General features: G+C 56.2%; 1 protein-coding gene across 2 annotated transcripts; it reads left to right on the top strand.

Moving 5' to 3' along the window:
• The first annotated feature begins 235 nt into the window (after positions 1-235).
• Positions 236-27,537, top strand: TOP1MT (DNA topoisomerase I mitochondrial). 2 transcript variants are annotated; one of them, XM_061171902.1, is made up of 17 exons: positions 236-299; positions 626-725; positions 1,217-1,263; positions 4,251-4,317; positions 11,372-11,490; positions 13,569-13,690; positions 14,576-14,698; positions 15,177-15,364; positions 16,021-16,165; positions 16,454-16,597; positions 16,817-16,999; positions 18,829-18,897; positions 19,172-19,286; positions 19,773-19,900; positions 20,348-20,442; positions 26,744-26,893; positions 27,381-27,537. In XM_061171902.1, the coding sequence occupies exons 6-17, from the start codon at positions 13,577-13,579 to the stop codon at positions 27,481-27,483; spliced, it is 1,557 nt and encodes a 518-aa protein (XP_061027885.1). In that variant the 5' UTR covers positions 236-299; positions 626-725; positions 1,217-1,263; positions 4,251-4,317; positions 11,372-11,490; positions 13,569-13,576; the 3' UTR covers positions 27,484-27,537. The 2 variants fall into 2 exon arrangements, with proteins under 2 accessions (XP_061027885.1, XP_061027886.1); XM_061171903.1 differs by lacking the exons at positions 236-299; positions 626-725; positions 1,217-1,263; positions 4,251-4,317 and adding an exon at positions 5,965-6,164.
• Positions 27,538-27,917: the final 380 nt, after the last annotated feature.

Raw genomic sequence — 27,917 nt, 5'->3', positions numbered from 1 at the left:
TGCTCTTCTCTTAGTCGTGGGTTGATGTGAGTTAGCTGTTGATGTGTTTTAGATGTAGACTCAGCCAGTGGGACCACCGGCCACAGGCATGACAGGCCATAGAATGTCCCTGCACATGGGCCCAGGCTTACCTCCTTTCCGACTGACCTGCTGCTTACCTGGGGTCCTCTGTGATGCATTTCAGCTCTGTTTTCTCACAGTTGGAGACACACGATAACAGGTAAAGAAGAGGCGATGGGAGATGGTCAAGTGTCTGATTTGAAGCCATTCTCGGTGAAGGATGAAGTTGCCCTCACAAGGTAACTGAATGTTTTTGGGAAGAAGTGGCCTTTGCTTAGTGGAGTGTGATTTTTATTAACGAGCTGGCTCACCTCTTGAAATGCCCTAGTCTAATTGGCCCCATCCCTGCACTAGTGGAAAATGGGATGCGAAGAGTGTGTACACACAGACATGGCCCAGGTGGTGTCGAGCAAGGAGTCTGGTGTCAGGCTGGGGAGGGAGACAGCGGGGTGATCCTATCGCTTTTCTGTGCAGTTTGTATTTTTCCAAGCCAGAGACATCGTTTCAATGTTGGCTTTACATTTCCTCCCTTGGGACTTGCATTAAAATTTTTTTTTCATTAAAGGAAGAGGGAGAATACTGACCAGATGAACCTAGAAAACCTGAAGAAACAGAAAGTGAAGGAGCCAAACCAAAAAAATCAGGGAAGATGTGGGAAAGACCAGGTTTGAATCTTTCATTTACTGTTAATGTTCTATTTTTAAACTTGACAGTCTTCACTAAGTTAAATTCTTCATTTTTTTTTTTATCCGTAAGCCTTTCTTAGTCTCTATGGCATTTTGATAGTTTTAAAAATGTACATTTTGCGTGTAAAGTACATTTATTTCTAATTTCAGAAGGCGCGCTGCTTTCTGTGTTGTGCCTGGGCCTTGGAATCAGTTCTGGGAGGGGTGGGTTTGGTTACGCATTACTCAGAATCCTTTGAGGCGGCTGCCACTCTCTTGCTGAGTTCTAAGGACCGGGAAGCTGCCGGCTGGGGGCGTCATGGTGTCCTGGACCTGACTTGCTCACTTCCTGAGGGTCATGTTTGCTCTTCCCAGGGGCCACTTCAGGACACATTGGTGGTGGTCTCTTTAGTGTTTTAACAAAAGTTCTAATCATTACCGCAACATGGAAATGTTCTCAGTAAAACTCTTTGTCTTCTTGTGACTCGTAGCAGTGCCTGAAGGAAGAAAGTACATTCTCCATTTCAAAAGATATCAGGTAGGGTTTGTTCTGTGTCCCTTTCCTCTGTGCAGGAGGTGAGGTGGGGATGGTGAGGAGGCAGCAGTGGGAGGGGCAGCGACATCACCTTCAGTCCTGACTCCGCCCTTGGCATTGGAATTGGGACCTGCACTCCCTGTTTTTATCCAGTCTTTGCTCTCACTTGAGCAGAAGTGAACAATCCAGTAGAACCACAGAACGACTGGTAACGGGAGCTGCTGGCTGCCGCGCAGGAAATCAGTCTTTTGCGCATTCTGTGAAGGCCGAGATGTCAGGCCGCTGTCCTGAGGACTGGCCCCCCTCACCTGCCGTCGGTCCTCTCTTTTGTGGTTTTTATTTTATCAATAAATAAAGGATCTTGTCAGAAATAATAATAGGTAACAACAGGTACCCACATCTTTTTCAAAGAATAGAACCAAAAATAGTTTAAAAGGCATTAGGCATATGGTTGTTGCTGACCTTTCTTTACCTCTCCTGTTTTCTACCACTTCCTTGTCTCAGAGGATAGTATAAATAGCTCTCTTTGTCCAGTAGAACAAAGAAAAAACCTGATGGAAAAAAACCATGGTAGTTTTGCTTTTGGAAACTTCGGTGCTGGAAACACGTGTGGCCTGATGACAGGATTTGCGTGTCAGTTCATGGTGAAAGGAATCTAGGCTTTAGAATCAGGCAGTTGAAGCTCTGTTCTAAATAGTATTTCCAGTTTTGAACGAAGCACCCGGCCTCGGAGTACAGGATTAGTTTAATTTGATGTTTTCTCTGAGTCATGTCAAATCATGTTTTTTAGTTTCCCGTAATTGGGTGGGGGGGAGTGGGGTGGGGGAGGGTGGGCCGCTCCCTTTTCTGGCTGCCATTTGCTCCCTCCCTCCCTGCTGGACCCCCGCTGTGAGCGGTGGATGAACTTCTGAGCAGGCTCCTGGGTATGCAGCTCACACACCACGGTTATGGTGAAGCGTCACGAATGTTAAATGTTGCTGACATTTTACAGAACTGCTTGGCCAGACATACAGAAATGTGTGCGGCCCAGGTCTAGCTTGTGGGCCACATCGTGCGGCCCCCATGCTGTGAACAGAGGCAGGATTTCTCCTGTGCCTGGTGTTCTGTCCCAACTCTTCTTTTTCTCTCATGGAAAGTGTCAGAAATTTTGGGAAACTTTCCTTTTGTGTTTGTTGTTGTTGTGATAACATTCATATAATGTAAAATTCATCATTTTAACCATTTCAGAGTGTACAATTCCTTGGCACTAAGGACATTCACAATCTTGGGCAACTATCAGCACGATCTAATTCCAGAATTTTTTCATCACCTCAAAGAGAAACCCCATACCCCTCATTTCCCTCTTCCCCAAGCCCCTGACAACCTCTCATCAGCCTTTTATTTCTACGAATTTTCCTATTCTGGGTATTTCGTACAGTGGATCATACAATATTTGTCCTTTTGTGTCTGGCTTCTTTCACTTAACATATTTTCAAGATTCATGCACATTGTAGCACGTATCAGCACTTCATTTTTATTTATTTATTTATTTATTTATTTATGGCTGTGTTGGGTCTTCGTTGCTGCGCGCGGGCTTTCTCTAGTTGTGGCGAGCGGGGGCTGCTCTTTGTTGCAGTGCGCGGCCTTCTCATTGCGGTGGCTTCTCTTGTTGCAGAGCACGGGCTCTAGGTGCGCGGGCTTCAGTAGTTGCGGCACGCGGGCTCAGTAGCTGTGGCTCACGGGCTCTAGAGCGCAGGCTCGGTAGTTGTGGCGCACAGGCTTAGTTGCTCCACAGCATGTGGGATCTTCCCGGACCAGGGCTCGACCCCACGTCCCCTGCGTCCACAGGCGGATTCTTAACCACTGTGCCACCAGGGAAGCCCCAGCCCTTCATTTTTATGGCTGAAAATATTTTACTGTTTGAGTATAGCGCTTTTTGCTTATCCGTTCATCTGTTGATGGACGTTTTGGGTTGTTTCCACCTTTGGGCTCTTGTCAATATTGCTGCTGTGAACATTCGCTCACAGTATTTGTATGAACACCTAGGAGTGGAGTTGCTGTGTCTTGTGGTGGTTGTTTGCCTCGCTCTGGCACTGCCACACTGTTTCCCGGGGTGGCTGCATGATTTTCCATTCCCACCAGCAATGTGCGAGGAGCTCGCGTTCTCCGCATGCCTGCCAGCACTTGGTATTGTCCATCTTTTCGCTGTAGCCATCCTAGTGGGTGTGAAGTGAACGGTTTTGGGCGGTCAGTCGACTGGTGGCGGGCCCCCCTTGCCCTCCGTAACCCAGTGCCTGGCCCCCCCGGGCCTGGCCCCGTGGCGGCCGAAGGGGCTGCCCCGCTGCTCCTGCTCCGGCCTGTTGTGTCTCGTCTTCTCTCTGTTTAGTTTGGGTTTTGTTTCTGAATGTGTTTCTCACAATTACTACTTCTTAAAGGTTACTTTTGAAGGACCGTTTTTCTAAATTGATGATTTCCTGGCAGTCGTAGTTTTTTTTTTTTTTCTTTAATTTTTAATTTTTTTGGCTGCGCAGCATGGGGGATCCTAGGTCCCCAAGCAGGGATGGAACCTGCGTCCCCTGCATTGGAAGCGTGGAGTCTTAACCACGGACCACCAGGGAAGTCCCATGGCAGTCATACTATTGACAGGGGCCGGGGGTGGGCAGAGGTGGACCTGGTGGGTGACAGGGCTGGCTCCGCCATCCGCTCTTTCTGCAGCCCCCGCAGGTCTCCTGTCGGCAGGAGGTGTGCCAGGGGTGCTTCTGCGGCTTCCAGCAGCTCACTAGTGTCAGACTGGAGGTGCGCTCATTCTCCCCCTGCCCACAGATGTCCTATGAACATGCTCATGTTTACCAAGCATGTTGTGAAAAATAGAAGAGTCCCCTGAAAAGACTGGAGACTCTGTAGTCCGTAATGTAGGTTATTTATCTGTTTTTTGGTTATCTGTTTTCAAAATGGTAGGCTTTCTAAGTGAGCAGCAGATTTATGTATATACGTTTGGTTTTGTATTCTAGATCTGCACAGACCACCAAGCCTGTGAAGACGCGTAACGGTGAAAAGCTTTCCAAGAAAAAAGGCCAGGTAACATCTTCAGGTGTGATTCGCATGATCAACTTTCTAGGCACTCGTGCTTGCGTGTTTATTCTTGCAAGTGTAAGAAGACAATGAATGGGGATATCCCTGGCGGTCCAGTGGTTAAGACTCCATGCTTCCACTGCAGGGGGCATGAGTTCCATCCCTGGTACCGCGCGGCATGGGCAAAAAAAAGATAATGAATGACCTTACTGTCTGACTTTCTTTCTTTTGTTAAAAAAATATTTATTTTTTATGGCTGTGTCAGGTCTTATTTGTGGCACGCGGGATCTTTGTTGAGGCGTGCGGGATCTTTTGTTGCAGTGCACGGGCTTCTCTCTAGTTGTGGCATGTGGGATCCAGAGCACGTGGGCTCTGTAGTTTGCGGCACATGGGCTCTAGTTGAAGCGCACAAGCTCAGTAGTTGTGGCGCGTGGCATTAGTTGCCCCGTGGCATGTGGGATCTTAGTTCCTCGACCAGGGATTGAACCCATGTCCTATGCATTGGAAGGCAGATTCTTTACCATTGGACCACCAGGCAGATCCCCTGTCTGACTTTCTAATAGGAATGTATTGAGAAATGAGTCTGTAGAGCCTGGGTGGGGGAAGTGGCATTGGAATAGCTGCTCCTCCTGTGCCCTTTCCCAGTGGGGTTTGTGCCTGGGGGCAGTGCACTGCCCTGGGTTCCACTCCTGACAAGGGCCAGGAGGGCTGAGACACAGAAGCTATTTTCTGAAGCTCCTTTGGAGGCAGTAGAGGCGCATAGTCTGGATTTGTTGCCCCTCTGATGGCAGCCCCTGTGGGGAAGGGCAAGGCAGGATGTGGTGAGTAAAGCAGTCACTGGGGTCTGCGACCTGGGCGGGTGCTGCCTGTGGGGTGTGGCCCACTCATAGCGTGCTCTCTCTCCTGCACAAGGTTCCAAGGCTACAACAAGGCCCTGGGGACGAGAGGAAGATGGCCCTTGGTGCTCTCCAGGTGTCCTCTGAGGATGGGGCACTGCAGGCTGTGCCCAGCGGCCAGGACGGTGGGAAGGCTGTGTGGCCCAGCACCCTGGGAGAGGGAGACAAGGAGCGAGTGGACGCAAGCCAGGGAAAGGATGGGGTGAAAGTGAAAAGCAAACAGAAAAAAAAAAAGGAGAACAAATCGGAAGAGCAAAGGCGGGAAGGGCTTAAGGAGAAAGGCGCTAGGAGACAGACCAAGGCTTCGAAGCCGGAGGAGGGCAGCGGGGACTGGAGGGGTGCGTGTGGCCACAGCAGGAGGGCGCCTGCGGAGAGGGGGCGCGGGCCCAGCGGGGAGGCGGTGCATGGAGGCGACAGGGACGCGGGAGCCGAGAGCGGCAGGGAAGACGCGCAGGCGGAGGTGGGGGGAACGTCCACGACGGGGCAGCTAGCCTACACCGAAAAGGTGGGAGAGTTGGTGGGGAGGAAGCAGCTACGAGGTGAGGTCGAGGAGGGGAAAGACGTGTGGGCTGGAGAAATTAAGAAAGAAGAAAATGAAAAATGTGGTGCTGGTAACGAGCCCGCATCAGAGACTGTGGTTTCCAGAAAAGTCAAAAAAAGGAAGAAGGACAACGCAGGCGGGGCAGGGGCTCCGGAAGCAAAGGAACGGAGACAAGGGGATGGGGAGCTGGGGAGGGATGGGCGGGCGGAGAGGGCCGTCAGGCGTGGACTGGGCCGGCCCGGGAAGGACGTGCGGTGGGAGAAGCAACGGAGAGAGGAGAGAAGTCGGTGTGGCCTGGAGCGGGGCAGAGACGAAGAGGAGGAGCCGGTCGGTGCAACGTCCCGAGGGAGAGACAGGAAAAGGGACCACGAGGCCACCAAAGGGCCGGAGGAGGAGGGAGAAGGCAGGTGGAGATGGTACGCCCGCGCCGGCCCCGCCCCCACTGCCCATCACCACCCCCTGCAGGCCGTGCCCCGCCCCTCACCCCGTCACCACCCCTGTAGCCCCGCCCCGGGCCCTCGGCCCGCCTCCGCCCCACCCCCACCCGCGGTCTCTTTCACGCCCACGTGTGGGCGTAAAGAGAAGGTGGCTGTAAGTGCTGGCTTTTGCTGCCAGCTGTGGGCCTGTCGGGGAGGCGTGGTGGGTAACGCCAAAATGCTGTAGTGCGAGGGCAGCTTTGGAATGTAGGTGTTACCGGGTGCTAGCGAGAACCAGCGTCCGTGATGCACTTGCTCTGTGTCTCCATTGCTGTTGGCGAGGTAGGTGCTGTTATCTCCACTTACCAGCTTAGGAAACTTGAGGTACAGAGAGGTTAAGTAACTTGGCCATGGTCACAGGGACACTAAGCAGAGGAGCACACATTGGACACCGCCGTCTTAACCATTCCTCCTGGGCCGTCCAGCCTGCAGCCGCCAGCCGCTCGTGGCTGTGAGCTCCTGAGACGTGGCTTGTCCCGGTGGGGACATGCTATGGGTGTAAAGTGCATGCTGACTTCAAATAGTAGGAAAAAAGAATGTGAACTCATTTTTTATATTGATCACACATTGTAGTGACAATATTTTAAATATTTTGGTTGAAATTAAGTATATTGCAAAAAATCAAATCGGTTTAAAATTCACTTGTGGCTTGTGTCACATTTCTGCTGGTCAGTGCTGTTTCACACCTAGTGAAGGGGTGCAGCAGAGACCACAGGTGGGGCTGCCAGCTTTGGGATCAGAATGGTCTTTATTGGTATCAGCTCCTGCTTTCAGCAACGATATGATTCTGGGGAAATTAGATTTTCTGAGCCTTTTTTCTCTTGTATGTGAAATGGGGTACTCTTTGTGGAGTTGCTAGTATGAGGAGACATGTGAAGGCTTATGAAGTGGATGGGTGTGAAGTGGTCTCTCATTGTGGGTTCAATTTGGATTTCCCTGATGGGTAAGGATGTTGAGCATCTTTTGTGCTTAGTGACCATTTGTATATCTTTGGAGAAATATCTGATCAGTTTCTTTGTCTATTTTTTTTTTAGTTGGGTTATTTGTTTTTTTATTGTTGAGATGTAAGTGTTCTTTATATATTCTAAACACTAGACTCATCAGATACGTGATTTGCAAACATTTTTTCCCTTCCTGTGGATTGTCTTCTCATTTTCTTGATGGTGTCCTTTAAAGCACAAAAGGTTTGAAATTTTGATGAGTCCACTTTAGCTGTTATATTTTTCCTTGCTTGTACTTTTTAAAAAAAATTTATTTTATTTTTGGCTGTGTTGGGTCTTCGTTGCTGTGCGCAGGCTTTCTCTAGGTGTGGCGAGCGGGGGCTACTCTTCGTTGTGGTGTGCTGGCTTCTCATTGCAGTGGCTTCTGTTGTTGCAGAGCACGGGCTCTAGGCTCGCGGGCTTCAGTAGTTGCGGCGTGCGGGCTCAGTAGTTGTGGCGTGTGGGCTCAGTACTCGTGGTGCACAGGCTTAGTTGCTCTGCAGCATGTGGGATCTTCCCAGACCAGGGATCGAACCCGTGTCCCTTGCATTGGCAGGTGGATTCTTAACCGCTGCGCCACCAGGGAAGTCCCTGTTAAATCAGAATGTGAGTCCTCTAACCTTGTTCTTCTCTTTCAAGATTGTTTTGGATATTCTGGATAGCTTGTATTTCCATGTGAATTTTAGGATTGGTTGTCAATTTCTGCAAAGAAGCCAACCTTTTGATGGGGATTGGGTTTTTCTGTGGATCACTTTGGGGAATATTGCCATCTTAGCAAAATGAAGTCTTCCAATCCATGAATATGGGATGACTTTCCATTTACTTAGATCTTCTTTAATTTTTTTCAGCATGTTTTGTAGTTTAAAGTGTACATATATTTTACTTCTTTGGTTAAGTTCACTCCTAGCTATTTTCTTTTTTTTGGTGCTACTGTAAATGGAGTTGTTTTGTAATTTTCTTCTCAGGTAATTCACTGCAGGTGTAAAGAAAGAAAACCAATTTTTGTATATTGATCTTGTACCCCACGACTTCGTTGAATTCATTTATTAGCCCTAGTAATTTGTTTTGTTGTTGTAGAATCTTGTGGGTTTTCTATACACAAGATCCTGCCATCTGCAAATAAAGACAGTTTACTTCTTCCTCTCAAATTTGGATGCCTTTTATGTCGCTTTCTTGCCCGTGTGCTCTGGCTAGAACCTCCAGGACCGTGTTGAATAGCCGTGTCCAGTTCTGGTCTTGGGGCCGTGGCGCCTTTGAGTACGGTGTAGCTGTGGGGTCTTTAGCTGCTCTGTCTCAGGTTGAGGAGGTTCCCTCCATCCTAGTTTGTTGAGTGTGGCTTTTTGCTTTTATCGTGAAAGGGTGTTGGATTTTTTTGTCAGATGCTTTTTCTGCATCTCTTTAGAGATCTTATGGTTTTTGTCCCACCACATTCCCGTTTACAAAGTTGCACGGTCTGAATTTAAAACACAGTGGCCTCAGCATTCTGTGGAAGGAACAGTGGGCCTGGGCTAGAATGTACGTCCTGATTTTAGAAGGATTATACGGGAGAATATATGCAAGGCCTCTAAGCACACCTGGCAGAAGGTGGGCCTTAAGGAGTGTCAGCTGCTGCAGTCCTAGTGCACGTCCAGCCAGCGGCTGCGTGGCTTATTCCAAAACGGTGGTGACCACCGCCATGGCCCGCCTGGGTGCTGAGATCCAGCCCGTGCAGCCATGCAGCTGTGTGCCAGTGCTTCAGCCACCAGATGTCAGCGGGGACTGAGGAATTGGTGGCAGTAGTGGGGGTGAGTGAGGATGTGGGCGGGCCTCTGCTGAATTCCTCTGGTGGCAGGAGGCATGGCAGGCGTGCCTGGGCCTGCTGCGCACTCGCTGGGCGGACGCTGACAGGTGTGCAGGTGTCCGCTTCCCACAGCCCCTAAGCTGCGTCTTACAGATGCAGGAGAGTTGGACGCCTGCCCAAGGTTGACAGATGGTGGGGCCCTGTCCACTGCTGGCTCAGGGCCCGCGGATGGGCATCGTGGCCTGCTGCAGACCAGGACTGGCCCTGGAGGGCTCGCAGCTGGATCACGCTGCCCAGGGCGGAAGTGGGGGTCAAACCCAGGGACAGTGAGTGCGGGAGGGAGGGTTCAGCTGCACAGGGGCGAGAGGTGAGGGGCTGGTCTGCAGTGATTGTGTTACAGGACTTGCAGGAGGCCGCGTGGGCCTGGATGGAAGGCGCCCCTGGTGTTTGCACATCGTACCCTTACACAGCTTCACTTGTCAGGCCCTCTGACAGCGTGGAAGTGCCCCTCTTCCATGTCTGGCCTGGTGTGCCCGGCGAGCGTGTGATCACAGAGGACCCACCGGGTGCCCTCGGGAGCTGGGGGGCGGAGGGAGGTGGGCAAGCGCTAAAGCCCTGTGCCGGCCCCTCGCGCCGCTCCCAGGTGGCCTTCCGGGAGGAGCCTTGGGCCGGTCATGGGGCCCGTGAGCGTCCCGCAGCTCTGGGCCAGAGCTAAGGGACCTTCGGGACGGAGGGGTCGGCGGGACTGGACTTGAATCCAGGGCCTGTCCGCATCGTCAGGAGGCTGGCCCGAGAGCACAGGGAAGCGGGCGCAGGAGCAAGGCGGGGACAAGGGACCGCGCGGGACCGCCCTGGCCCTGCCCAGTGCCGCTGTGCGGCCCCCAGGAGGCCGGCGCGGTCCGCGTTCACCCGCCGAGTCCGCCAAATGCGCCGGGGCGGGGCGGGGCCTGCGACGAGGCCTGGGGGGCGGGACCTGCCCGAAGATGAGGGGCAGGGCGGGTGCGCTGGGCCTTTGCACATGGGGGGCAGGTTCTCGCTCCCGGGGCTTCAGAGGGCGGAGCGCAGGGTGCGCCCCGACGGCCCCCCGAGGCCCCCAGACCCGGCGGAGGGTCGTCAGCTGAGTCCGGTAAGGTGGCCGAAGACCTTGGGCAGAGGCTCAGGAAGGGCGCATCCCTGCTCCTCCCAGACATCTGACCGCTGCATCCGGGCGGGATGGGAGCGCAGGGTGCAGCGCACGTTGCTCTTCGGTTTCCCCAAAGGGGATCTGAGACCACAGATGCAGCACGTGCCGTTTCCTGACCGCTGGACCACACGTGCCCCGTCTCACCCCTGCTCCCCCGGGGGCCCCCATTTGGGAGTTTCTTCCCCCACTGTTTTTTTGTTTTGGTAAGCTCTGTTGCTCATGTAGCTGTGCCTGGCCTAAGCACCGTAGTGTTTGGTTTTGAACGTGATATGTGTGTGGTCTCACACTGGCCTCTCATTCCATGTTGGATTCTCAGTTCCTCCACTTCCAGGAGTTTTGGTCCATTCATTCTCTTCACGGGCACGTAGCCCGTGGTCAGTTCCCCTTAGTGGCTTTTGTGCTCCGAGCTGAGGCCTGCTTCTGCCCACTGTGCTCCCAAGCTCTTTCCTGGGGGTTGTGGGCAGAGGCCCTGTGGTCACGTGGGGGGTGAGTTGTGGCCGGTGTGGAATAGTGGGAGGGAGGTGGGGATCTCCTGTGTGTGAAATGCCACCTTTCCAAAGAGCAGGGTGGGTTCACACCCGTATGGGGCTGCGCTCAGGCTTCCTGTTGGAGGTCTGACGTCATTAACTGAGTGCTTCCAGATGACGTCTCACCGCGGTCTAACTGGTCCCCTTCTGTGACCTAAGTCCTATCAGTACTTCCACTTTACAGCCAGGGGCCAGAGACTTGCCATGATCATGGAGTCCCGTCTGCCTCTGGGGGCTCGGGCTCTGCTGGTGGGGGTGGGAGGGACAGCGTCCTGGGAACAGAGGGGTCAGGCCCGAGTGTGGAGCTGGGTTGCAGTGGCCGCTTCGCTGGTGCACCCTCACTAGATGCATTCCAAAAAGAGCTGCGAATTACAGTTGCACAAGATTGGGAAAGTAGGTTGGAGCCAGACCTGGGGACTCTGGGGGCGGCCCTGAAGGGACCCAGCTGGGGGAGCCTCTCTGCCCCTTTCCCTCTGGGTCCGGGAGGTGTGGTTGTTTAACGAGAGGCGTGGTCTGAGGTCGGGCAGGGTCAGTCCCCGCACCCCTAGTGGGATGACCCCTCCTGTTCTTTACCTAGCTCAGCTGGGAGGTGGTCACGGGGCGTCCAGAGGGATGCGCAGGGAGGACCTGCGCGCAGGTGCGGCGTGAGAGTCGGAACCTTCTCGTGTGTCCTCCAGGTGGGAAGAGGAGAAGGAGAGCCCAGGCGGCGTGAAGTGGACGCAGCTGGAGCACAGAGGCCCATGGTTTGCGCCCCTGTACGAGCCGCTTCCTGAGGGAGTTTGCTTCTACTATGATGGTGAGGACTGCCTGGGTGGCTCGAGTGACTGTGGCCAGGGACCTTCTGCACCTGGTAACTGGCGGCCACCCAGGCCTGCTCCGCTGGTGGCTCTCCCACCAGGGTCTGGGCTGACCCGTGCACCTGGGACACACTGGCCCTTTGCTCAGGAGCCAGGCCAGGCTGCTTCCAAGTCTGCAGTTCAGAGGCTCCCTGAGACATCAGGGGGGCCGGCCCTGCTCATCTGCAGCCTGGCACCCCCTCAGAACTGCCGTGCTTGGGGGGGCGGGGGCTGCACATCCAGTGCCCGCTGAACCAGGTGGTGTCCTTGAACTCGCCCAGCTTGGTTCTGCCACCCCTGCCTTCCTGCTGTGCTGGCATGGCCCACGTGGGCTTGCATCCAGGAGGACCTTCTGGGTGAGGGCCTGAGTCTCTGGGTCCCTGGGTGTTTGGAGCAAGCTGCCTGCGGTCTCCCAGCTGTTACCGTGGGCACGTGCTGACTGGCCCGACCCCTCACTGTCCCTTCCCTGGCCTCTGGCCCTCATCCTCTCCACCCCTCTGGTTAGGAGTGTCAGCTTAGTTGTTTTTTTTTGTTTACTTTTCTGGCTGCGTTGCTGCGCGCGGGCTTTTCTCTAGTTGCAGCAAGCGGGGCTTCTCTTATTGCGGAGCATGGGCTCTAGGCGCGCGGGCTTCAGTAGTTGCGGCTCGCGGGCTCTAGAGCGCAGGCTCAGTAGTTGTGGCGCACCGGCTTAGTTGCTCCGCGGCATGTCTGATCTTTCCGGACCAGGGCTCGAACCCGTGTCCCCTGCATTGGCGGGCGGATTCTTAACCTCTGCGCCGCCAGGGAAGCCCCTTCTGCTTAGTTTTGTGCTGCTAGTTTGACCTGTTTCCCCCCATTTTCTGCACCTCTGCTAGGGTAAGCCTTCTGAAGGCGGCCCTCCGCCTCTCCTGGGTCAGACCAGGCCCTCGGCAGGGCATGCGCAGGCACTGCACACAGGCCAGCCTTGGTCGCTGGCAAGTTGTCCCGGCTCCTGCAAGGCGCTGCCACAGGGAGGCCTTGGTGGACGGCAGGGAGGACTGCCTCCCCTCCTTCCCCTCCTCTCTCGCTGGGGCTCTTGTAGTGCTTGCCTCCTTGGGGGATCTGGTGACCCCGTGGGCTCCTGCTGGGTCACACGTGCCTGTCCCTGGGGGACACTCGGCCAGCACACACAGCCACGCTTTTTCTTTGTTCACTGCGACTCCATCGATGTGGGTGTTGGTTTAGAATCTGGTTTTCCGAGCTAGACTAGATTCCGTGACTGTCAGAGCTTGCCCTCGTGGGCACCTGGGCGGCCCAGCCATGGGAGGGGGCGCTCGCAGGGCAGGAGCTGAGCCCCTCGGGCTTTGGCTGCTCAGCTAGTTCTCTGTCCTCCCGAGAAGCTGGTTTGGGGAAGAATTGTGCTGTTTTATCACAAGTGCCTTTTTCTTATTATCAAAGTAACGCATATTTGTTTTTCAAACGTTTGTGATAAAAATTTTCGAACGTACACAAGAGTTGAGAGGACTCCGTGGTGAAAGCCCCCACCCCCGCCCCCCGGCCTTCGCGCTGCTCTGCTGGATCTCTGTCCCGCACTGAGCCGTCTCTAACACTGATTCTTGGAGTAAAATGTCGGAAGTCATTGGGCAAATGGGAGGGTGTTTAAAAGGTTGCAGCTGCTACAGTTATTCACATCTTTCTGCTTTGGAGCCTTAACTTTTGTTTTACTTTTACATTACGTGGCGATGTGTGTCCTAAAACTTCTCGTGTTTTTGAACTGTAAATTTCCATGTAAGCGTAGCAGCAAAATAAATCATTAAAGCAGTATAAACGTGAGCAACTCTGGCCGTTGACGCCTTCTGCAAAGGCCTGGCCTGGGCTCCAGGATGCTCACAGCCGCACCTGTGCACGGGTGTGGTTGTCTTCTTAAATTTAGAGCCTTCTCCTGAGCTACGAAAAGTCAGCTATGTTACGATACAATACAACGTGTGTAACAAAGCGCGACCTAAGGAGCAGGATGTTGAGGGCCGGAGGGTGAGGCAGGGTCGGCTCCCTAAATCAGTGTATCTTCCGGCGTCTGCAGGGAAGCCCATGAAGTTGAGCTTAGCAGCCGAGGAGGTCGCCACGTTTTATGGGAAAATGCTGGATCACGAATATACAACAAAAGAAGTTTTCCAAAACAACTTCTTTAGCGACTGGCGGAAGGTACGTGCTGCGCGGCCGCGGTCTCTTGGTGTCGGCCTGCTGCTGTCAGACGCTTGCCCGCCTTCACTTCTCTCCAGTGGCTGGAAGGGCAGGGAGAGCCAGGCTTGGAATCTCCAGGAAAGGGAGGTTGCGGGGTGCCAGGAGTGGCATTTTCTGGCCCCCAGGAAACAGAGATACTCGTTGGGAAGCTATCTGAAGATAAGGTGCTGGTTGTTTTTTCTTTTCTCGTTAAAAAAAAACTGGGTTCTGTGCGCGTCTGCACTCATCTTGGCTAGACCTGTGGACTCTGCCCCGAGAAAGCGCAGCCCAGACCCCCTTCCAGCTGCTTTGGGCAGGACACCGGCGCCACGTGTGTCCCTTCCCGGCTGGCGGGCACCTGGGTTCTGCCGCAGGGTGTGGTGCGGCCTCACACCTGCCTCTGCAGGGACCTGGGGGATGGTGGGGCTGCGGGCTGTGTGCGTGTGGCTGGACTGGGGACCGCCAAGCACGTGTGCGTTCCTACCGCGCGTGGGGCGTTGGGCCGACTTCCCTGGTGGTGAGTGCCATACACAGCCCACGCGGCAGCCAGAGGGGGCGGTTCTTCAGATGTGGCCACGTGGCCTAACTCAGAAGGCCACTAGGAGGAAGCACCGGGGCCTCAGCTCTCCGCCTGTCCACCTGCACACCTGGGCCACCTGCCTGAAAAGGCTCTCTTTGGGGGACAGCTGCAGAGGCTGCTGGTCGGGGTGGCCTTGGCGTCTTTGCCCAGAGTCTGCTCCTCCTGCTTCTGGGATGTCACCGTTCCCTGTGGAGTGGGCCCCCTGCCGCGGTGGGGGAGGGTCCCCGCTGCCCCTGTGACCGTTGCCTGTGTTGGATGTTGAGAACGCGTGTCTGATTTTGGGGCAGGAAATGACAGCAGAAGAGAGGAAAGTGATCAAGCACCTGGACAAGTGTGACTTCACGGAGATCCACAGATACTTTGTGGACAGGACCGCCACCCGGAAGGCCCTGTCCAAGGAGGAGAAGCAGGTCGGGCTGCCCTGGGGCTCAGTCTGGCTTGGGCCCCCGGGGCCTTGCGTGGGAGGCTGCTGGTATGCAGAAGACGACCCCCTCCTCTCACAAAAGCCGTTCCTGTGGGATTCTTCTAGACGAGAACCCGACAGGGTGTGGTGAAGGGGCCTCTGATTCTGCTCCGTTATTCTCAGACACTTTTGAGTTACGTGCCCCTAAACGCATTTAAAAAGCGCTCCGCCTAACCAGAGCACGGGGGGACAGTGGCCCTGCCATGTGAACTAGTGGCTCCGTAGTTCATGCTCCGTGGTGACAGTGGACCAGCACAGCTGCAGCCGGGAGCTGGGGGGGCGGGCGCCCCGCCCTGCGCTCGGCCTGCCTGCCTTGCTGGGCCTCCCGGGCTCCCGCAGCAGTGAAGGGGCTCTGACGAGCCGTGGGCACCAGGCTCGTCCTGTCTCTTCACCACTAATGCCTACACGCTATTCTATGAACGCAGAAGCTCAAAGAAGAGGCGGAAAAACTTCAGCAAGAGTTCGGCTACTGTATCTTGGACGGGCACCGAGAGAAGATCGGCAATTTCAAGACCGAGCCCCCTGGGTTGTTCCGGGGCCGCGGCGACCACCCCAAGATGGGGATGCTGAAGAGGAGGGTCCTGCCGGAGGACGTGACCATCAACTGCAGCAGGTGCGCGCGGGGCGGCGGGGGGTGGTGTTTGGTCCCGCCTCTCACCCGGGGAGTGGGGCCCGATGTAGGGTGTGTCTCCGTCACTCCAGGCTCTGTGGGCCGGGTGGGAGGGCACCTTCCCCACAGATGGACGCTCTGCGGCAGCCCATGTGCTGTTTGCTGAACCAGCCCTTGTCACTCTGCCCCTTGCTTGAGATTTCACTCCACCAAGAAAGCGTGTCCGTGTCCTTCCAACACAGTTTTCCATAGTTCAGGTGATCGAGATGGGCTAGTAACACATGAGTGTTTGGAACTTACGGGCCACGCTCCAGCAGGAGCTTCTGTTCCTCCGCTGCGTGGACCACGGCCGAGCCGGGTCGGCAGAGGCATCCTGGGAGCCCGGGCCCATCGGGAGCCCAGCGGCGGCTTGTGTCCCGTGGAGCTGCCGAGCTGGCAACGTGTGTGGCCTTGGGGGTGGCCGTCCCGGTTCACGTGTGGGAGCAGCTCTGAGCGAGCCCCTCACACGCCTGGCGACACAGAGGCCGCGACGCGAGGGTGTGGCCTGGGCGAGGAGGCACCTGCAGTGCCAGCGCGGTTGCAGGAGGCGGTGGCGTTTGGCCGGTGTTTCAGGGAGCAGGGTCTTGGATGGTCGGGTTTGGGTCACTCTCCTGCTGCAGGGACTCCAAAGTACCCGAGCCTCCGGTAGGTCACCGGTGGAAGGAGGTGCGGTGTGACCGCACGGTCACGTGGCTGGCGGCGTGGACGGAGAACGTGCAGAACTCCATCAAGTACATCATGCTGAACCCCAGCTCCAAGCTGAAGGTGAGCCGGCTCTGACCCGCTGCCCCCGGCTGGGCCCGGGCCGCTTTGGCAGGGAGTCCCTGAGGCCATAGGCATTAGCAGGCCAGTTTTGAAGTGATATTGTGTCCAGCGGCCATTTGTCTTAAAAAACAAGGAATTTAGATTTACACTCTCTTTAAATTTCGCTGAGTTCGGAGTCTGCCCCCGGCCCTGAGCCGAGCAGGTGAGAGCGGGCCCGGGAGGAGAGTCGGCAGTTTCCTGTTGGAAGGGATCACCAGGGTTTTCTCTGCCACTCGCTCCCTTCGTTAGGGGGAGAGAGACTGGGAGAAGTATGAAGTGGCTCGGCGCTTGAAAGGGGTTGTGGGCGAGATCCGTTCTCAGTACCGGGCCGACTGGAAGTCCCGAGAAATGAAGGCGAGACAACGCGCTGTGGCCCTTTATTTCATCGACAAGGTGCGGATGGTTCCAGGCTTTCCCGCCTGCTGTTCACAGATGCTCCAGTCGGTCTCAAAGACCCGGTTGGACGGGCAGCTGGGGGAACCGTGGGGCTCGTGTGTCCTGAGCCGGAGCCTCGGGCAGGTGGAGGGGTGGGTGTGCGCCCGTCTGTACGTTGTGTGCCCGAGGGGGCGTGTCCGTGTGTGCCCCGCGCCCTGATGGGCCCCGTCCGCCCAGCTGGCGCTGCGAGCCGGGCACGAGAAGGAGGGCGAGACGGCTGACACGGTGGGCTGCTGCTCCCTCCGCGTGGAACACATCCAGCTGCACCCAGAGGCCGACGGCTGCCCGTACGTCGTGGAGTTCGACTTCCTGGGAAAGGACTCGATCCGCTACTACAACAGAGTGCCGATGGAGAAGCCGGTGAGTGCCTGGTGTGGGCGGTGGGTCGTGCCCCACGCTCGCCCCTGAGATCTGGGCGCGCTCTTTCGGGGAGCATCAGAGGAAGGCGCAGGGCCACGAGGCCCATTTGCCTGTCCCGTCAGGCGTGGTGGCAGGGCCCAACGCCCGGAGGCCGAACTGGACCTGCCCTCCAAGGCGCCAGCGCCGCCACTGCTCTCCTGGTGGGTTAGGGTGGCATTCTAGAGGCCAGGATTCCGAGAGCAGGGTGTTGGCAGGGCCGTGCGCCCTCTGCGGCTCTGGAGAGAAACCTTCCAGGCCCCCTGGCGTCTGGAGGTGCCCGTGCATCCTGGCGCGTTGGCTCGAGGCTGCAGCAGTGCAGCTCTGCCTCCGTTGTCCCCGCGCGTCTGTCTCTCTTCTTGTGAGGACACGGTCCTGTCGGAGGGCCTGTGACCTGGTCTTGACTCATTGCATCTGCAAAGACCCTATTTCCGAAAAAGGTCACGTTTTGATGTTTTGGGAAGGACGTGAATTTGCGGGGGGCACTGTTCACCCCAACGCGCCTGGGAAGGGTCTTCTGGCCGCTGGGCATGCAGCTCGCTGTGGTCACTCTGGCGGTGTCGCCGGTCTCCCCTCTGTGAACGAAGAGGTTCAGGGGTTGAGCCTGCTGGCTGACCGCCATGCCCACGGCGCCTGGCCTCGCCCCTGCTGGTGGAGGGACGGATGAAGTCGGGGTGGGGGGGTGGCGCGGGGGGTTAAGTCTCTGGTTTGCAGAGGGCTCTGAAGGGAAATCAGGATTTCCACTCCTTCTGGAGTGATGAGCCCTAGAGTGTCAGTCGCCCTGGCCTCCGTCTGGGTGGGCCCCGTGTCATAGCAACGAGAGCAGACCCAACACTGACCACCTGCAACTTACACACACCTTACACACAGACATGGCTGCCCGAACACAGAACGGGAAGTCTGGGGAGACTGTCGAGGGTGACAGAGAAACGCCCACTCGGGAGGGGCTGCACAGCGTGCCCAGGCATCTGAAATCTGTTCCAGGGCATGAATTGGTGGGGAGCCACAAGTGAGGAAAAGGAGAGGCTCTCCTTGGGGCAGGAGCAGGGGTTTTAGGAACAGAAGATAATCACCACACAGCTCAGTTCGGGCTGCTCTGATAAGTACCCGGCCTGGGCGCCTCGTTAACGGTGTTTCCGTCTCCTGGTCTGGAGGCTGGAGTCGGAGGCTGTGAGCCGGTGAGGCCCCTTCCTGGCGTGGCCGTGCTTTCTCACTGTCCTCACGTGGCAGAGGGCGAGGGAGCGCTGGGGCCACTTTCCTAAGGCACTAGCCCAGTCAGGAGTCGGGGGACTTGGGGGCCGCGGTGCTGAGAGCGGGGGCTGTTCCAGTCGCTGTGGAGCTGGGTACACGCAGAGCGGCATGGAGAGACAGGCCCAGGCCGACAGGAGCCGGGAGGACATTTGCGCTCCCTTAGCAGGATGGAAAGGAAAGTGAGGGTGGAGGGAAATTGGACAAAGGGACCTTGAAGGTCCTCTGTGGTGTTGGGCGAGTCTGACTGTGGACGTGGGGTCACCTGGAGGGACCCGGCGTGGGTGACGGAGGAAGGAGCCAGGGTGTGCATTGTGAGGGGATGGCGCCAGCCTCGCGACGGACAGCAGCCTGGACACGTGGCGCGTGACCCTGCGGTGGTGCTGACTGCTCCCTGGGAGAAACCCCGTCTGCTAGTTTCCCAGTTCTGTCGCACAGCTGGCCCTTCGGGCCCCTCGTTTACCTCCATCTCCTCGGCCCCAGAAGGCTTCTTCCTGCCCGGGGCACGAGGGGGTCTTTGTAAAGGCTTCTTCTCTCTGCCGCAGGTGTACGAGAATCTGCAGCTGTTCATGGAGAACAAAGGCCCTGGGGCTGAGCTCTTTGACAGACTGACCGTAAGCCTGGGGGGCTCAGAGCAGTGCTGATGGGGTGACCCAGGGCCGCCAGCGCAGCCCGGCCTGTCTGCGTCCAGAAGGGCCAGGCTGACGCCACGGCGCGAGCGTGAGTGCCGACTGGCACGTTCTCTTGCTCGAGAAGGCTGAGGGCCGTCTGTCTAACCAGCAGCTTCCTTCCGCCCAGAGGTGTGGGGCGGGGGGGCCGGGAAGAGTGCTATGAAACTGTCCCCAAAGGAGACCACGTTTTGAGACCCACCTTCTTCCCCGTGTTCAGACCGCCAGTCTGAACAAGCACCTGCAGGACCTGATGGATGGCCTGACGGCCAAGGTGTTCCGGACCTGCAACGCCAGCCTCACCCTGCAGGGCCAGCTGAGAGCGCTGACCAGAGGTGAGAATCCCTGGTGTGGGGACAGGGCGCCTGCTTGTGTGCTGGTGCCCGGCTGCTGGGTTGGTACGGAATGCCTCATGGCCGATGTCCAGGGCGGAGTGGAGCTCCCCTGGCCCGCGGGGACGGGTCAGGGATGTGCGGGTCCCCAGGCCGAGCCGCCCCTGCAGGGCCACCCGCACGGTTAGGCCCCCTGCCCGGTCTCCGCGTCTGCTCCTCCGCCGAGTCGGTTTTGAAGCGCCTGTCCAGCTCTGCGTGTCCCCCCAGCGCGTGCGGGAACCCTCTTCCTGCCACTCCCACCCCCAGCGGGGGCTCCTGGACGTGGGCCCGATGCTCTCGGGGGGCTCTGGGGAGGCCTCTTCTCTGCCCCTGTTGTGAGGCCCTTGGGCTAGGTGTGGACCCTGAGTCCTGTCCTGTGAGGTCCTTCCTCGGGGCGGCAGCGGCTGTTGTCCTGTGGCTGCCGCTGCGTAACAGGCTCCTGTTTTCTAGCTGAAGACAGCGTAGCCGCTAAGATTCTGTCTTACAACCGAGCAAATCGGGCCGTTGCCGTTCTCTGCAACCATCAGCGAGCAACTCCCAAGACCTTCGAGAAGTCGATGAAGACTCTTCGGTTGAAGGTGCGCGACGGGCATGGCGGGAGGGCCTCTGCGGGCGACTGTGCGGCTCCCCTCCTCTGCCCTCCCTGGGACCGCACGGCCCTCGGAGGTGCTTGGGCACATCAGGGCTGCCCGGGGCCAGGTGCTGCCCAGGAGGGGAGAGCCGGCTAAGGGAGGGCCAGAGGCTGTCCTGCACGGCCTTCTGGTGTGGAAGGGCCTCTAGCCCAGGAGGGAGGTCAGCGGAGCAGGGGGGCCGGGTCTGGCTGGAGCAGGTGGTATGTCTGGGGCCTCTTGGCCTCACCCTTCCCCTGGCCGCAGAGTGACCCATCAGGGCCAGCGCTCTGGCACCCTGACTGGGCGGACGGGTACCCAGGGGACCCGGTCAGCTGGGCCCTTTCGGGGCATAGGGCCTGGGGCTTGACTAGGGTGGGCAGGGGCAGCCCTGACTGGGTCCCTCTTCTTCTGCAGATTGAGGCGAAGGTGAAGCAGGTGGCCGAGGCCAAGGCAGAGCTGAAGAAGGCAAGGGCCGACCACAGATCCAGAGGGGACAGCAGGTCCAAGAGGCAAGTGTCCGGAGGCCCCAGCCCATCCAAGTCACGAGGTTGGCAGTGAACCTGCTTTTCTCTTCCCCAGTTCTCTGGTTTTCTTTTCAATCATATTTTCTGATTCAAAAAATATAAACTATATTTGTGCCAAAAGGTGAAGCAGAAGTGCAGAAGTGCAGGAGGAGAAGCGCCTGTACTCGGGCACCCGAGCTCCAGGCCACGTGGGTCTCTCCTTCAGAGGCTCTCGGCTCTTGGCTGCGGGCGAGCGGTTCCGGCTCGTTCACAGAGCTGCACAGCCGTCGTCACCTTACATTTTAGAGCGTTTCCATCACTGCAGACAAACCCCCTCCCCTCTCCCAGCCCCTGGACATTCGCACAAATGGAATCCCACCACCTGTGGACCTTGTCTGGCCTTTTTTGTTTAGCGTAATGTTGCTGAGGTCCACCCGTCAGTGCTTCAATCGCCGAATATTCCGTTGTGTGGCCAGACCACGTTATACTGTCCATGTGTCTGGACGTTTGGGTGTTTCCACTTCGTGACTTTTGTCGTAGAATTGTTGGGTTACTCTGTAGCGCCAAGGTTTAGCATTTTAAGAAAGCGCCACCTGTTGTCCGCTGTGCTCACGTTCTCACCAGCCGTGCACTGGGTCCCAGTTTCTCCACATCCTCCCTGGCACTTTTCTCGTCTTCCCTCTTTTTGGTTACAGCCCAGCGGGTGTGGGTTTGGTTTGCGTTTCCCCGATGGCTAACGATGTGTGAGGATGTTTTCTCTGCTTATTGGGCGTTTGTGTGTGGTCTTTGGAGAAATGTCTGTTCAATCCTTTTTCAGTTTTTCAGTTGAGTTCTTTGTTTTTTTTTACTGTTGAGTTATAAGAGTTCATTATTCACTCCAGATACGAGCACCTTTTCAAATATATGATTTTTTTTTTTTTTTTTTTTTTTTGGCCATACCACGTGGCACGCAGAACTTCCCCAACCGGGGATCGAACCTGCGCCCCCTGCAGTGGAAGCGTGGAGTCTTAACCACTGGACCACCAGGGAAGTCCTCAAATATATGATTTGAAAAGACTCTCTTCTATTCTGTGTGTTGTCTTTTTACTTTCTTGGTAGTTTCCTTTGAAGCACAAAAATCTTGATGAGTTTAGTTTTCGTTGCTTATTTTTTAGCTGTCACGTCTAATAAGGCTTTGCCTGACCCGAGGTCATAAAGATGCATTTCTAGGTTTTCTTATAAGAGTTTTATAGGTTTAATGTTTACATTTAGGTAGTTGATCCATTTTGAGTTATTTTTTGTATATGGTGTGAGGTAAGGATTCAACTTCATTTTTTCTCATGTGGACACCCAGTTTTCCCAGCACCGCTCCCACTAGCTGAATGGTCTTGACACCTTGTGGAAGATCAGCTGATGGTAGGTTTTTCTGGGCTCCGTTCTGTTCACGTTCATCTGTCTGTCTGTCTTCCTGCCAGTACCACTCAGTCTTGATTCCTGTAAGTTTGAAATCAGGAAGTGTGAGTTCCAATTTGGTTTTCTCGTTAAAGATTGTTTTGGCTATTCAGGGTCCCTTGAAATTCCATATGAATTTTAGGGTTGGCTGGTCAGTTTCTGCAGGGAAGTCAGCCTGGATTTTGATTGGGATGCGTTGACACTGTAGGTCAATTTGGGAAGTACTGCCTTCTTAACAAGGCCAAGCCTTCCAACCTGTGAACACTGGGATGTCTTTTCAGATGCACCGTTCTTCTTCCATTTCTTTTAGCAAAGTTTTGGAGGACAAGTTTTGCACTTTTGGGGGTTAAGTTTATTTGAAAGTGTTTTATTTTCGTTGCTGTTGTAAATGGAATTGTTTTCTTAGTTTCACTTTTGGCTTGTTCACTGCTAGCTTTGTTGCGTGTCCCCGAGCCCACCCACAGGTTCCGTGATTCGCGAGGAGGACTCCCAGGACTCGGCATCGAGCTGAGATTCCTCCCAGGGGCAGGACACATGGGCGGTTCTCAGGTTCTCGGCCGCTGCGCACGACTCCTTCCCACTCCCTGGGCTCAGAGCCGGTGCTGCCGCCCTCCTCCCCAGGGACCAGGATCTCAGGAGTGTTCCCCCTCGTTGTTACAAAGTCATGTTCGTGGCCAGTCATCATAACTTTGCATTGCTTTCTTTCCCAGACCTTTCATCTGGGTTTTGTGCACAAGGGGCAGAAGTGTTGCCCCAGAGAAACGTTTGTATGCATCTGGGCCAGAAAAACACACCACACCCGGGCGCTGGCGGGACGGACTCTGGAGTTCTCACAGAGGTTCTGGTGTTTGTGTAACGTCCACGTGTGCACGGCTGTACCCTCCTGCTGACCCAGTGAGCAGCAGCGACAAGACGGGCTGTGTCTGGGGGTCCACCTGCCCCGCTGGGCTGTGCGCCGGGGTAGCCCCCTCCCCTGCTGCGGGCTGCCCGTACCTGGAGAGCCTCCGGTGGAGCGCCGAGGCATCCCTGGGGCAGCTGTCCCTGTGATGTGCGCCCCTGCCCCCCGCTGGCACACGTGCAGGATCCACCCTGGGCCGCGGGCAGTCTCTGCATCAGAGACACACGGCCCGGCGCACTTGATTTCTGACTGCCCCGCCGGAAAAACGGGCCTTTTCCCGGGGGCATCTGCAGGTGACCCCAAGGTCCAGCCAGCAGCTACGTCTGCATGGTTAGGGTCCCATGAAGGGGTGTCCTGAATCTGCCACAACCCTGGGGTCTGAGGTCCAGTCCTGGAGCCTCCGTCCCACTCGCTCTCCTGCTGCAGACGGTGCTGGGTTTCTGCCTAGAGTCAGGCCCAGGCAGCAAGACCCAGATTCCCAGCAGACGGGCGGCTTTCCTGCAGCAGCAAAGTGGAGACGCCGCAAGTCCAAGTCACAAGGCTTCCCTGAGCCCTCAGTCGCTTGTCCATCCGGAGGTTAGAAGTTGATCTGCTCCAAAGGGCACACGTCAGGCCAGAAGGGCACCAGCCTGGGTTCCATCTCACGAGAGCTCGTTAGAAATCCACCCAGCTTTCCAGACTCCAGGACGTGTCGCCCTCTCGGGAGAACCTCCTTCCTCACGTGGTCTCCTTCCCCAGAGATGTCAATAGGCAAAATCAGAGTAAGAAACCATCGTTTATGGAGATGTGTTTGCTGCACTCAGAGTTTGAATTCTGACCCTCCCACAGCCTTGTTCTCAAGGCTGTTGAGTCCCCTTGGCACTTTTCCTGGGCATCCTTTCTGATTGCGATGATTCCTCTGGCATTTATGAAGTTACAAGGATTTTCCTTTTTTTTTGGCCGTGCTGTGCAGTGTGTGGGATCTTAGTTCCCCGACCAGTGGAAGTGCGGAGTCTTAACCACTGGACCGCCAGGGAAGTTCCAGCCATTTTACATTTTATGTCAGCTTTTTACTCTACGTCCAGATGCGGTAGCCACAATACAGAGCCATTGCAAGAATTGTGCTGTTTTTCTTTTTCTTTTTTTTAATATTAATTAATTTATTTAGGCTGCTCCGGGTCTTAGTTGCGGTACGTGGGATCTTCATTGCGGCATGCGGACTCTTAGTTGCGGCATGCATGCGGGATCTAGTTCCCTGACCAGGGATGGAACCGGGCCCCCTGCATTGGGAGCACAGAGTCTTACCCACTGGACCACCAGGAAAGTCCCTGTCCTGCTTTTTCTTACTGCTAATTTTTTCAAACCCCTAGCAGGTAAACCTTTACAGGGTTAACGTTACAGCTGCCTGGGAAGATCCCAGCTGGAATGGGGGTTGGAGGGGGAGAGGGGAGAGCAGCAGTCTTTTCTAAAACTTTGTTCCAGGCTTTTCTGCTTGGAGGGGAGAGCAGTGTAAACTTTTAACATTTTTGGCCCATCCAGAGCTCAATTTTGGGAATTTTTGGGTCCTTTCTCCCACCTGGAGAACAGAAGCCCAGGCATCACCTGAGCTGTATTTTCCCCCCTCACTTCAGCCATGGTGGTCAGAAGCAGCCTGAGGATCCGAGCCCAGTCAGCTGGGGTTGGACCTGTCATCTCCAGGCTCGCCTTCTCACAGCAGACGGCAGCTCTCCTGCTGTTGCACACCGAGCGAGACTCTGGGCCACCCAGGGACCAAGGGCGTGTCCTGCCCCAGCCCTTCGTCCTTCCTTTCCAGAACAGTGTTCTTGCCGTGTTTCATGGGTCAGAGTGCTGGCGAATCCCACTTTCCCGCTGACTCCCCAGACCACCTGTAGGTTCGATGATTCCGTAGGACTCACAGGACCCTGCACGGTCACGGCTGTGACTTCGTACAGTGAAAGGTCATGTGGGCACCCTCTGCCTGGCACATCCCAACCTTCCAGACTCCGGAGGAAAGCAGGAGTTCAGCATGACCTGTACTGTTGGTACACAACTTTGGGCTCCATGAGCCTCTCTTTTCTTACTGGTTAGGGAGATGGGCGCCCTCCCGACATCCAGCCTTGTAGGCAGGCCTTTCTCTCCAGGGTTGGTCGGGCCTGCTGTGTTGACTCGTCCTCTGCAGACCACATAGAAGTAGAGTTGATGCGTGTGGGTTGGTCTCACACCCTGCACCCCACTGAACTCACCTGTTCGCCTTAGCAGTTTCTTGGCGGATTCCTTAGGGTTTAAGATCATGTCATCCTCAGGTAGAGATAGTTTGCGTCTTCCTTTCCAACCTGCATGCCTTTTACTTCTTTTTCTTGCCTGATCCTCTGGCTGGAACCTCCAGCACAGTGTTGAGGACAGGTGATGTGTGTAGACCCCTAGTCTTGTTCTCACCTCACAGGCAGAGCTTTGACTGTTGAGGAGGATGTCAGCTGTGGGTTTTCTTAGATGCCTTTATCAAGGTGAGGACGTGCCCTTCTATTCCTTTTGTCGAGGTTTGTGTTTTTCCTGGAAGGTGTTGGATTTTGTCAGATGCTTTTTCTGTATCTATTGAGACGATGCTGTGTTGCACTAACTGGATTTCGGGTGTTACATTCTTGCATCCCAGGGATAAATCCTGTTTGGTCATGGTGCAGAATCTCTTCTATAGATCCTGGATTAGGCTTGCTGCTGCTGTGATGAGGATTTTTGCTTCTGTATTTACACTGGATAATGGTGTATGGCTTTCTGGTGATGTCTTTGGTTCAGTGTCAGGGTGATGCTGGTCTCGGAGGGACATGGGAAGCGGTCTCTCCTCTTCTCTTTTGTGAAAGTTTGTGAAGAGTTGGAGTTAATTCTTCTTTAACCATTTGGTAGAATTCACCAGTGAACGCCTCTGGGCTTGGGCTATTCTTTGTGGGAAGTTTTTAAATTGCTGAGTAGTCGCTTTGTCTGTGTTCCCTGTCGCGTCAGCACTGGTGGCATGTCTCCCGGGAGCTGGTCTGCCCCACCAGGACACAGTCGTCTGTGGTTTCCCTCATCTTCCTTGTTTCTAGCGGGGTGCCCCCTTTTACTCGCGGCTGCTGTGGCTGTGAAAGCATGAAAGTTTCCTCAGGTGCAGGCAGGTGCTTTTTAGTCGTGGGGTGTGTGTGTGAGAATGTCCAGCCATTAGACCGAAAGGTATTCATGTTCAGTGAAAAATGAGGCTCCCCAGAGGCGGCTGCTGGGAAGCCTCTTGTGTCTTCCAGGAGGACTCGAGTGCGCCCCCTGCCCCTCCCCTCTTGGTGGCATCAGCAGCTGCCTGCCGTTTGCCGCTGGCACCTTGGCGTTCGGCTGGCGCTCTGGCGGCCACTGCAGAGCAGTGCCTGGGGCTGCGCCCACCCTTGTGCACAGCCTGGGGACAGACACCGCCTCACGCTCCGCTGTAGTGTCTGTCGGGGCCGCTCAGCCTTTGCGGCGTTTCCTCCACCCGCGGTCCTTCCACACGTGTCCAGGTGGATTCGGAGCCGGAGTTCCTGGAACAAGGACTGGGGTCGAAGTTCACGTGCACATGGATGTCGTGGCTGTGCCTGTCCTGTGCCCTCTGCAGGGTGCCCTGTCTGGCGTCTCAGGAAGGGCGTGCGGAGGGTGAAAGGAGGGTCCTGCCTTGATAAATCAGCTTTTCTGTAAAACAGTAGGAATAAGGACTGAGCATCTTTCACAGATGTGAAAAGGCTTTTGTATTTGATTCTGTCCTTTGCCCGCATTTCTGTTTGCTTGTGGCCTTTGGGTGCTTCCTGTGAAGTCAGGTCTGGATGGATGGTCCCTGCTTCGTGCCGAGGGTGGTCTTCCCTGTGTTCCAGCCTCCTAGGACTCCCCCAGGAGATGGAGGAGGGCAGTGAGGGGCAGCACGGGCCTCCCCCATCACTGGGCTCACCTGGCCTGAGTGGAGCTGGGTGGTGCCAGCATGGGGGCTTGTGCCCCTCCTTCTCTCGCCAGCTTCCTGGAGAAGAGGGGACGGCTGCTGGAGAAACTGGAGGAGCAGCTCGGGAGACTGAGCATGCAGGCCACAGACAAGGAGGAGAGCAAGCAGGTGGCCCTGGGCACGTCCAAGCTCAACTACCTGGACCCCCGGATCAGTGTCGCCTGGTGCGTGGGCCCAGGCCGCCGTGCCCACTCGCGGCCTCAAGGAGGGGACTGGACCCCTGAGTGGCCCCAGTTCAGTCCCCTGGGCCCTGTGGTCAGGACAGGTCCTTCCTGTGATGGGACCCGACTGGCTGGTGTGTCTAATGCTGAGTCCTGGGTCACTGGTCCTCTCTGCCCGAGAGCTCTGGGGCCGTGGAAGGCTGGGGTGGGACCCCGAGCTGCCCACCCAGCCACAGAGAGCCCAGCCTGCCCACTGGGGGTGGGGGTGACTGGGTCGGCTGTGTGCCCCGTAAGCGTTCCCTGAGCACCCCGCTCGGAGGACACTTGGGCTGCACGGGGGGACACTGCCTCCTCCCTGTCCTCCTGCCTCCCTGCTGCCCTGGGCTGGTGGCCGTGCTGTGGGTGCCGTGCCCAGGAGGAGCAGGTTGGGCAGCCTGGTGTCCTGACCTCCGTCCCGCTCCTCCCGAGAACCCTGGTCTCCTCTTGGCAGGTGTAAGAGGTTTGGGGTGCCCGTGGAGAAGATCTACAACAAGACACAGAGGGAGAAGTTCGCCTGGGCTCTCGACACGGCAGGCGAAGACTTTGAATTCTAAATGAGCATCTCTGTGCCTCGTTGGAACTTATTTTTTTTCACCATTAAAGCAGATTGGGGAATTTTGTACAAAGTCGTGTCTTTTGTGTCATCACACAGAAGGTGGCGGACGCCCGGCCGGGTGCTTTCAAGTGTCCCCTCCCCCATCAGGTGTCCCCTGGCCTGGCTGGGAGCTGGCGTGGCTGTGTGCCTGGTCCCAGGCCCTGACTTGGGGAGGGCCCGACTGTCCCGTGAGAGGCCTATGCCTCCCCACTCCCAAACTGCCCCAGCACCCGGCAGGGACCCCCTCAGACACGCTGCACCTGTTCCCTCAACAGATGGGACGGCGGGGCCCTGAGTGCCCACTGAGCCTGTCTCTCCCTGGTGGGTGGGTGGAGTCCACGTGTCCCTGAGAGAGCAGCTGGCAGCACGTGGGGCTGTCCTGAGTTCCGGCAG

This window comes from Eubalaena glacialis, chromosome 17, assembly GCF_028564815.1.
Source record: "Eubalaena glacialis isolate mEubGla1 chromosome 17, mEubGla1.1.hap2.+ XY, whole genome shotgun sequence".
Classification (NCBI taxonomy): Eukaryota; Metazoa; Chordata; class Mammalia; order Artiodactyla; family Balaenidae; genus Eubalaena; species Eubalaena glacialis.
The sequence above is the reverse complement of the archived record's forward strand: the minus strand, read 5'-3'. Positions and strand labels throughout refer to the sequence as shown.